The sequence below is a fragment of the Cucurbita pepo genome, chromosome 4 (genome assembly GCF_057944985.1).
Source record: "Cucurbita pepo subsp. pepo isolate OVF chromosome 4, ASM5794498v1, whole genome shotgun sequence".
Classification (NCBI taxonomy): domain Eukaryota; kingdom Viridiplantae; phylum Streptophyta; class Magnoliopsida; order Cucurbitales; family Cucurbitaceae; genus Cucurbita; species Cucurbita pepo.
In genome coordinates, this window is record NC_141801.1 from 1940197 (window position 1) to 1950700 (window position 10504).

The 10504-nt window shown below is 34.7% G+C and overlaps 2 protein-coding genes across 10 annotated transcripts; both read right to left on the reverse strand.

The window, feature by feature from the left end:
- Positions 1 to 661: 661 nt before the first annotated feature.
- Positions 662 to 4252, reverse strand: LOC111792611 (uncharacterized). Of its 9 annotated transcripts, XM_023674120.2 has the most exons (9): positions 3613 to 4252; positions 3422 to 3513; positions 2899 to 2943; positions 2532 to 2574; positions 2128 to 2172; positions 1944 to 1988; positions 1760 to 1804; positions 1586 to 1630; positions 662 to 885 (listed from the first exon to the last, which is right to left on the reverse strand). In XM_023674120.2, the coding sequence occupies exons 2-9, from the start codon at positions 3487 to 3489 to the stop codon at positions 793 to 795; spliced, it is 429 nt and encodes a 142-aa protein (XP_023529888.2). In that variant the 5' UTR covers positions 3490 to 3513; positions 3613 to 4252; the 3' UTR covers positions 662 to 792. The 9 variants fall into 9 exon arrangements, 2 of the variants coding, with proteins under 2 accessions (XP_023529888.2, XP_023529892.2); XM_023674124.2 differs by lacking the exon at positions 1944 to 1988; XR_015420761.1 differs by lacking the exons at positions 662 to 885; positions 1944 to 1988; positions 2532 to 2574; positions 3613 to 4252 and having other exon boundaries at positions 1204 to 1630; positions 2714 to 2943; positions 3422 to 3517.
- A 135-nt stretch (positions 4253 to 4387) lies between these two features.
- On the reverse strand, positions 4388 to 9746 carry LOC111793875 (uncharacterized). The gene is made up of 19 exons (XM_023675941.2): positions 9391 to 9746; positions 9211 to 9248; positions 8934 to 8956; positions 8283 to 8389; positions 8126 to 8177; positions 7901 to 7985; positions 7623 to 7713; positions 7096 to 7134; positions 6913 to 6980; positions 6777 to 6839; positions 6607 to 6662; positions 6454 to 6527; positions 6150 to 6242; positions 5956 to 6057; positions 5753 to 5833; positions 5566 to 5657; positions 5436 to 5451; positions 5006 to 5116; positions 4388 to 4921 (listed from the first exon to the last, which is right to left on the reverse strand). Exons 1-19 carry the CDS (start codon positions 9514 to 9516, stop codon positions 4820 to 4822), a joined length of 1419 nt encoding a protein of 472 aa, XP_023531709.1. The 5' UTR covers positions 9517 to 9746; the 3' UTR covers positions 4388 to 4819.
- Positions 9747 to 10504: the final 758 nt, after the last annotated feature.

Sequence of the window (10504 nt, forward strand, 5' to 3'; positions counted from 1 at the left end):
CACTCGGAGCCTCAATTGTGGTAGCATCTCATGATATTAAATAGGTAAATATCATGAACATGCTAACTTCGACCCGATGATATATTCAGCAAAAAATTTCTAGCAACGCATAACAGAGAGTTTGGAAGACTTTACTTTAACTTATGGAAATTAACATCTAGTGGTGTGTATGGCGATTAACTAGCTAGGTATATAAAAATTGTAGTACTTTACCTAGTTGTGCATGAAAATTACTTTACATATTTGGTGTAGTCTAATTTGTATAAGACAATTACCTAAATATGTGCCTAGACATCAGAGTGAACTACCTAATTGTGTGCATGAAAGTTGTAGTAATTTATCAAGTTTGTGCATGAAAATTACTTGGGGGAAATTACTCGTCTTTATAGGTGGAATAATACTACTTCATAAGTGTGTACAACAGAGACGACCAATTTCTAATGATTTGTATGTCTTTCGATATCTTGATATTTGTTGTGACCATATGTACATATAACCCAATAGAAGATTCTTTCTAAGGATTTTCAAAGTTTCTAAACATATGATCAAATAACCCAATAAAAACTTCGATGACAATTCTTGAACCGTAATAAGCTAAATAACAACCAGCCTTCTTAAAGCAATCTATGATAACTAACTCAGTTCTACTGATGCACGAGACTAGAAATCCAAGATGCAGCATGCATATTTAAATAAAGATCTTTCTCAAACACGAAGTTGTAAATCCAAAATTTTTGAACAATGAACGGTGAATATGTTTAGGTTCACTTCTCAGAAACAAGTGAGTTAAGCCTATTCGTTCTCGCGTCGTCTACGGCCAAGCGACGTATGCTCAAGCCTCTGACCCCAGTTTTCAAGTCTAAAAAGGGATTTCGAAAAAGAGATCTAAAAGCAAGATTTAAGAAATTGAAATTAGTGTTATATGGGCATGTAAGCAAAAGGCAACAACAATGGATTACTGCATATAACTGTCGGGTAGGGAGACAAGGTATGCAACATAGGTAAGATTTTATCAAATCTCCAATTATGATCTCAGAATCTAGAACTGAAATGTGCTCCAATGTTTGTGGTGAAATAAAGCCCCACTTAGTCTCCAAAAAGGAGTCAAAAGGAGAAATGTTCTAACATATTATCAAATGAAAGATAGTACAAAGAATGTTATTGATGTGAAGGAAGTGACCTATGAATTTTCAGTCTAAAAAATAAAAAAGGCATTGAAATTTAAATAATGAATAAGAAGATGCTATTCCAGTGGGGAGCAATACGATTCTCGTCATATATATTTATTCTTAGAATCTGCACATTTCAATATTATAGCCTCTATTTGCCACTATTTCTGTCACCGTACAAAAGTTCTAAGTATCTTTCTATCGCTTATTCTAGAATATTTTTTGCTAATCAAGAGCTCCTAAGCATCAACTAATATTTCTATCATCTAATGTTGGAGCTTTAAGAATATTTGATTTCAATAAACATCTACCGACCTTCAACTTTAATTTAATAAATCTCTACTTAAACATTAAATGACATGCTAATTGGACTAATAATCAATTTTTCAATGCAATATCAAAGATAAAATTCTTACTCGGTTTGATTTAATTGGTCTACTCTCGAGTATTGTATGTTGTATCTGCAATTTATGAGGCATGTCAACATTTAAGCATTGATATTAATGTCAAAAACTAATAAGAATCATGACTGAAACATTTTAGAATAAAGAGATTAAATAAACAATCTCGGGTATACTTAAAATTCTTACTTGATTTGATCTAATTGGTCTACCATCGAGTATTGTATGTCGTATCTGCAATTTATAAGGCATGTCAATATTTAAGCATTGATATTAATGTCAAAAACTAATAAGAATCATGACTGAAACATTTTAGAATAAAGAGATTAAATAAACAATCTCAGGTAATCTCGGGTAAACTTAAAATTCTTACTTGGTTTGATCTAATTGGTCTACCCTCGAATATTGTATGTCGTATCTGGAATTTATAAGGCATATCAACATTTAAGCATTGATATTAATGTCAAAAACTAATAAGAATCATGACCGAAACATTTTAGAATAAAGAGATTAAATAAACAATTTCAGGTAATCTCGGGTAAACTTAAAATTCTTACTTGGTTTGATCTAATTGGTCTACCCTCGAATATTGTATGTCGTATCTGGAATTTATAAGGCATATCAACATTTAAGCATTGATATTAATGTCAAAAACTAATAAGAATCATGACTGAAACATTCTAGAATAAAGAGATTAAATAAAGAATCTTGGGTAATCACTGGTATACTTAAAATTCTTACTTGGTTTGATCTAATTGGTCTACCCTCAAGTATTGTATGTCGTATTTGGAATTTATAAGTCACAGTATTGTATGTCGTATTTGGAATTTATAAGTCACGTCAACATTTAAGTATTTGATATTAATGTTAAAAACTAATAAGAATCATGACTGAAACATTCTAGAATAAAGAGATTAAATAAACAACCTCGGGTAATCTCGGGTATACTTAAAATTCTTACTTGGTTTGATCTAATTGGTCTACCCTCGAGTACTATGTCGTATCTGCAATTTATAAGGCATGTCAACATTTAAGCATTGATATTAATGTCAAAAACTATTAAAAATCATGACTGAAACATTCTAGAATAAAGAGATTAAATAAAGAATCTTGGGTAATCACTGGTATACTTAAAATTCTTACTTGGTTTGATCTAATTGGTCTACCCTCAAGTATTGTATGTCGTATTTGGAATTTATAAGGCACGTCAACATTTAAGCATTTGATATTAATGTTAAAAACTAATAAGAATCATGACTGAAACATTCTAGAATAAAGAGATTAAATAAACAACCTCGGATAATCTCGGGTATACTTAAAATTCTTACTTGGTTTGATCTAATTGGTCTATCCTCGAGTACCGTATGTCGTATCTGCAATTTATAAGGCATGTCAACATTTAAGCATTGATATTAATGTCAAAAACTATTAAAAATCATGACTGAAACATTCTAGAATAAAGAGATTAAATAAACAATCTCGGGTAATCGGGTATATGAACTAAATTTGTAATTCAACTTCCTTTAACATTGTGCATAATAAATCTCTATCATGCTAGAATAATTTTACTATCTTCCTAGTGGTAAACAGTGTATAGTAAATTTTAATTTCAAACAATTAAAAGTATAGTCAACAAAGGGGAGTAAAGAAGAACAAAAAAAAGTTACCCTTTACTGCAATGCACCAAAATTACAGCGTAGACATGGGAATGAGCCAAGTAAGTAATTTGTTTCATGCAGCTAAAGAAGGAAACGACCCGTGACGCCTAACCTTTTTGACTTAAAAAGAGGGCACTGAAAGAGAAGAAAATTAAAGGGGAGGGGAGAGTCACAGGGCTTAAGAGTTATGTACCTGTTTTCTGTGGGTTGGACTTTGATGGGCGGTTGAGATTTTAGGCGCCTCGTGAATTTCCCATGCATCCAGATTCACTCTTTTCCACAAACCTGCAAGTTCTTCAAAATTCTAATAGCTTAGCCTTTACGACATTACAAATGGCGGCACAACCAGATTATATTTACAGCTTTCTTTGTAAGGATTTTTACCTATGGAAAAAGTAGGCTGGATTTGGGAGACTATAGAAGGTCTGTGAGATCCTGCATCGATTGGAGAGAGGAACGAGTGCTAGCGAGGACGCTGGGCTCCGAAGGGTGGTGGATTGTGAGATCCCACATCGATTGAAGAGGAGAACAAGTGCTAGCGAGGACTGGGTTCCCGAAGGTGGGTGGATTGTGAGATCCCACATTGGTTGGAGAGGGGAACGAAGCATTCCTTATAAGGGTGTGAAAACCTCTCCCTAGCAGACGCGTTTTAAAACCTTGAGGGGATGCATGAAAGAAAAAGCCCAAAGAGGACAATATCTATCTACTAGCGGTGGGCTTAGACGGTTACAAGGTCACTCCAAGAAACCTATCTCACCAAGGTCATCACCACACAGAAATATATAATCTACATTAACTATCAAACACGTTTATCTAAAATACGTCTTCTATTACACTTTCCCAAACATATTAAAACACCTGCATTTTCTAGATAAATCTTCAAATCTAGAATATTTTACCAATCCAACCCGCCAGTCTTTTTTTTACATATCTACAAGTACCCCGTCTCTTGTGCACATCTCGACCGTTCTTACGAAAAAATTGTCTTACTCTACTATATCTATATGGTTGACATGGTAACTTCTAAGATATTCAATCCTAGGTAGGAGAGGTAGGTGTCCGCCATAACTTAAAACTCATTTTCACTCTCCCCACTATCTTCACTAAGAGAACCAAAAATGCAAAACAATAATAAAGGTGTCACAAAGCAGTACTAAAATTGTAGAAGGATAATATTGTTATATATTGACATGACTTTATAGGAGCGTACTTGGCATTACAGACAGGAGAAGAGTAAGAAAGATGTAAAATACTGAATTCAAAAAGACAGAAGTGCAAATAAAACCTTGTCAAAGATAGTTTCACAAACTAAAGCTGCTGGGCGACATTGGGCATTGCGCAGGTACAAAATCTTCAGCAATTGTCCCAAAAGGTTGACAATAGGACTTGCTGACCAAAAACTATTTCGTGGCAGGATCCTCCAGCTCAACCAGTTTGAAATCGGTACGGTATGCCGTGTACAATTCCTCGTGAATCTAGCTTCCAGGAGAAAATGTCAAAATCACGAACCTACATAATCATGTCTGTGTGAAGATATAGAAGTATCAGTTTTTTTGTGAAATAGTATTAAGTAATCTCAACAACAGGAAAATCAAATGCGACGTTTCTTCTTCTCCGGTGTTGCGTGTACTTGTGTTTTAATCCCATAAGTTTTCAACTGAAAGTTTTCAAATGCTTCTGAAATGGCTTCTACCTGTAAATTATATGGAAAAGTATTGAAGTTTGGAAACATAAACAAAAACATGATCACAATAGTCTTGCATCAAAGTACACAGACCAGTTCGGGTTTCTTCGAATACACCCTTACTATCATATCTTGATATGATGTTGGCAGTAAGTGGCTTATGCGATCATCAGAAATCTTGAATTTATCGTTGCTTTCATAGTCCTGAGTGAAACTGAGTCTTATGAAAAGCAAATAGATAGATGACAAAACAAAACATCCTGCCAAATAGATTCTTGTTCCAACCGAGGAATCAAATGTCAACCAATGCAAGAATAACAACACGAGTCCAGTAACATGTAATTTGACATGACAAGAAATATTTATACCAGTGAACAATCCCCAATTGGTTCATCATTGACTATACAGATATCATGTTATGTCACCTATAATGTTAATTTTAGAATATTGAATAACGACAAAGATTCACATAACAAAATCTCGTAAGCTCGGTTTCGAAAGGATAATGGGTGAAGTAACGTACCTTAAAGAAATGGATCCTGGGATTGATCATGCAAAAGAGAGATCAAGTTAGCAACAAATAATTTATCACAACTACTGCATCAGGACGACCCCACCCCCCCAAAAAAAAATTATTAGACTTTCTCAACAACCTTTCAAGAGGATTATTTCTGCCCCGTGTCAAGTCGATCCTAACGTTGCTGACAGCAACATCATCCTCTTGTAGCATCACTCCACCATTTTTCTAAACAATGATATCACAAACAATGCTAAAATTCAGACTCTACTTCGTTACCCCAAAGCAAACTACATGATAAAAAAAAGTCTTAAGAAGAAAACCTGAGAACAAACAATATCTTTAGCAGTTACATCCTTGAAATTTTCCAGTTTGTCTTTTGGGACGGCATATTCATTACAAAACTGGAAAAGGAGAAAGGTCCAACAATTTAAGCTTCACTTTGTATACATCCACATAAATCTACAGTACTTTGCTTTTATGCAACATTGAAGTCCAAAAGGAATAGTGAAAAAAAGGTCAGAACCTGGTAGAGATTTCTTCTCCGGATTTGCAAAATAAGATCCCTAGATTCCTTTAGTTCTTGGTCTGAAGCTGTCTCAATTGTTTTAACTACAGAATCATCTAGCTGCATTTTAAAAGAATAAGAGAAACACAGTGAACAACAAGCACAGAAAAACTATCACGAGCATGAGAACTTTGATAAATAGTATTCAAAACCTTCCAGTACTGGGATGGATCGTGGATGTGAGATGAAATTTCCAGATAATCATTTGCCTTCAACAGAGCATCAACTAACATAAGCTCAATGGCCTGCATTTGCAGAAGAAAAATTTATAAGAAAACTTTATATTTTAAGTCTTTTTATCAACAAAAAAAAAAAAAAAAAAAAAAAAAAAAAAAAAAAAAAAAAAGTATATAGGGGTAGAATTTGTAAAGGAGAATAAACATTGGCAAGGGAAGGAGGAATTAGCATAAAGACAAATTATTAATTTGATTGAAGTATTATTCTCTCCATTCTTACCTTAACTTTTGGGTGCATATAAACTGTTCGATACAAATCAGCCCGAGTAGAAAACAACTTGTGAATGGTGAGATCTGGAATATCACAACTCATAAGCTACAACTTTAAAGGCCGACTAGAATCAAATAAACAGATCAGGCTCATAATACTAACAGTCCTTCGCCTTATAGCAAATTTCATCATCTATAACTCGCATAGTCTCCATTAACCTGCATGGCAAGCACAGACAACACTTGAACAATACACCCTTGAATCAAATTCCACAACCCCACAACAAAAAAAAAAAAGTACAAAAATAAAAGCCAAAGACATTACAACCATACCTCTGAAACTGAAAGTTGCACCCTAGACCGCAAGCTCGACAATCACGAACAATATAATCAAACCTAAAGTAATTGTAATGTTTCAACTGGAAGACTCGTAATCAAATATTAAATTTGAAAATCAACAACTAATTACTTGTCCACATCAATTCCATTTCGTCCATTTGCAACAATGTCGTACAAGAATCCCTTCTCCCTTGAACCCTATTTATCACGCATAAAATGTACTTACAGTTCATAAAACTCATTAACTCAATCTATCAAAACTTCTTCCAGCAAGGAATTCCCAAAAATAAAAAATAAAAATAAAAACTACTACCTTTGGCCGAGTAAATTCAGAACTAGATAGTATCATATCCTGACAATGTCGACAAGTACCAACATTAAACCTTAAATCATTAGAGTATTTAACATAATAGGCAATTAAGAAGCACAAACATGTGACACAGATGCGACACGACACAACAATTTCCAAAAAATGTAGGACAAAACATGGACACGGCAACAGTCAATTTCCAATAAAGAAGGACACGGCACGTTGAGGACATGTTAATTTTTTTAAAAAAATATGTGTGCACCCTGAAATGTTAATAAAATCTAATACTTTTAATTTTTTATTTCTTTATAAACATGTGTATATATTTTTTAAATATATGTGTCAGACAATTTGTTGGAGTATGTTGGTGTTACACTTGGGTCATTTTACAAGTGGCGGTGCTTTATAGTTAAGCATCATAACAGTAGGCCAATATTTTCTTCTCTTTTTTATTTAAGCATCTTAGTAGCCAATGCAAGAATTATATGCACAGAAAGAAGTACAGAATAATTGGTAAAATATAAGCGTACCTTAACTCTTTTTATCATTCCAGAATCAATATCAATGTGGTGCTCATCAACAATATGGTCAACCATCTTAACCGACATAAGTTCATGAGACCTATAATGAAAAATCAATCAATCAATCAATCAATCAAGTACATGGCAAAATATATATATATATATATATATATAACCTGCACAAAACTATGCAGATAAAACACTATTCAAGGTATGTGATTCTTCGGGGAAAAAAAAAAAAAACAGATTTGTAACCTAAGGCAACCCTTAATGAAGATGTCAGTTACCATTCATAGCCACTCAGAACCTGAGGGAGGAACTCGCGCTCAAACAGGTGACTAAAAGGCCCATGGCCTACATCATGCAGAAGGCCTACAAATTAACAAAGAAATAATAAATAAACCAACAGACAACACATAAGAATTTAGATAAATTGGAAGCAAAAATCAACAAATAAGTGAAAATAAGCCAACAGATATATTAGAAAAAGCATGTCAGACAGAAATAAATACCAGCAAGTTTCACAGTTTGGATATCATTGTGATCAATATCAAGCTCTGCTCCCTACAAGATAAAGGCATGAGGCATCTATAAGAAATTGTCTCTAAAATTACTCCATAAATTAGCTATTGCATATATGACATAATATCAAAAAGGAGCTTCTTATACTTGGTAATATCTAAGCTTTTCAACAGCTTCCCTGGCAAGCCAATACACTCCTAACGAATGTTCAAACCTAGAATGTACAGCTCCCGGATATACCATATGCGTCAAACCTGAACATGTAACAAGCTTGATTCCAAGGACATGAAAATAGGAACTTACATTGAATAAAACTACTAATTTATGCTTAAAATACTTGAGGCAGACCTTAACGTGTGACTGTCATGAAAAATTTCAGTCTAAAACAAGCACTTCACGGTAAGAATTTCTTACCACGTCGCTGAGATATAAAGGTTCTTGGTACTTCATTCGTAGTGATCAATAAGAATAAATTTTACTTATACAATTATCATAAATATGCCAATATATAAAATTCAAACCGAACAACAAGTGAAACACAAACTATTATCAGTGAAAGTTGTTTATCAACTTAAAACTTTAGAATATTGAGGAGAATCCCAAGCAATATTTGACCAAAAGCCAAATGCATTCATATTTCTGATCTAAAACAGCTAGGCGCACTTCATGAGCCGACAGTACCATATGCAAACCTCCTAAATACACATTCACGCATGTGAAGTAGCGACCTTAAATTCCTGGATAATCAAATACGGCTACAACATTCACGACAATGAATAAACAAGGAGGAGAACTCACCAAGCTGTTTCAATTCACGAAGCCTGCAATACAGGAATGATTCAACTCATCAGACTACAGCGTATGGAGAGTATCTTCAGAACTACCAAACAAGCCACGTCTTAACCATTTTTTCGCCCTCAACCTCATATTTCTTTTGAATACACACATTCAATTAAATAATAAACAACAAATCAACATATACACAAGCCAGTTCACATTCTCCTCCATTTTCCATAAGTGAAGTGATATCTCCACTCCACCGCCCCACAACTACAACAAGATAACAAAAACTCACCTCTGAAACTGCTCGGTATCAATAAACTTCAAAGAAAGCTGCAACGAAAGAAAGAAACACCGCAAATCAAATTCCAATTCCGAGAAACTCAACACACCGGACCGCAACATTTACACAACAAAACCAAAAGCATCATAAAATTCTTTTCCAGATTACGCTCAAAACACAAAAACACGTTACCGGATCGAGGTAAATGTTGCCGTGAACGTTGTCATGGACGTGCTTGGAGCAGCGGAGATCCTGGAAGGATGAATTGAAGTTGTGAACCGGAGCGAGCGACAGTTCGTCGATGACAGAAGCCCCCATACCGCCACCAAAAAGTAATCCTCAAACTCCGAGCGACGAACAGACGGAGAATCAAAGCAGGATATATATATAAACACGAAGGAAATGGAAGATGAAGTGAATGCTGTGGTTGGTTACGAACGGGAAGAAGACGAAGAGAGAAAGAGAGAGACGTTCGATTTGATGCAGAGAACAATGGAGTCCAGAGGGAGAGTAATGGAGAAAATGTGCCGCCAAAAAACGTGATAAATGTTAATAAAAAAGAGAATAAATGGAACAAAAGGCAAAGGCGAACCAACCAACTAAATGGAGTCCAGGTGTTTTTTATTTATCAGTTGTTAGAGGAACACGACTTTTATTTATTTATTTATTTATTTTGAGTTATCAGTTGTTAGAGGAACACGCTGATAATGGTAGGATATTGTCCTTTTGAGTGTGAACCTCCCTTTAATAGGAACACGATCCTCCATAATGGTACGATAGTGTGAACCTTCCCTTAATTGAGGCTCGACTCCTTTTCTTTTGGAGTCCTTTGTTCGACATTTGAGGATTTACCAATCTATTGGCACGACTAAGTTTAGGGCATGGCTCTGATACCTTATTAGACGACGCGACTCTCCACAATTGTATGATATTGTCCACTTTGAGCATAAACTCTCATGGCTTTGCTTTGGGCTCCCCCAAAAGGCCTCATACCAATAGAGAGAGTATTCTTTGATTATAAACTCATGATCATTCCCTAAACTAGTCGGACTTTCCAACACTTGTTTTATTGGAATATCTATGAATTTAGGTGCCTATTTAAATTGAAATGGGTTGGAATGCTATTAAAGTTTGAGATCGCTATCAGATATTATCCGTTATAGTTGTTACATTAGGTTCTCGTACTCTTATAACGAATGCTTCGTTTTCCTCTTCAATCAATGTGGGATCTCTCAATCCACTTCTTAGGGGCCCAGCGTCCTCACTGACAGCTCGTGACGGGTTCTTCACTTCGATCAATGTGGGA

Excerpts from the sequence above, each read along its gene's own strand:
- LOC111792611 (XM_023674120.2), bottom strand. The coding sequence starts at position 3,489 with ATGCATGGGAAATTCACGAGGCGCCTAAAATCTCAACCGCCCATCAAA. Across the intron at positions 1,989-2,127 it reads GACCAATTAGATCAAACCAA|ATACGACATACAATATTCGA; the intron begins GTAAGAATTTTA and ends TATAAATTCCAG. Across the intron at positions 1,805-1,943 it reads GACCAATTAGATCAAACCAA|ATACGACATACAATACTCGA; the intron begins GTAAGAATTTTA and ends TATAAATTGCAG.
- LOC111793875 (XM_023675941.2), bottom strand. The coding sequence starts at position 9,516 with ATGGGGGCTTCTGTCATCGACGAACTGTCGCTCGCTCCGGTTCACAAC. Across the intron at positions 7,714-7,900 it reads GTTCTGAGTGGCTATGAATG|GTCTCATGAACTTATGTCGG; the intron begins GTAACTGACATC and ends TTTTCATTATAG. Across the intron at positions 6,058-6,149 it reads ATCCATCCCAGTACTGGAAG|CTAGATGATTCTGTAGTTAA; the intron begins GTTTTGAATACT and ends TTTAAAATGCAG.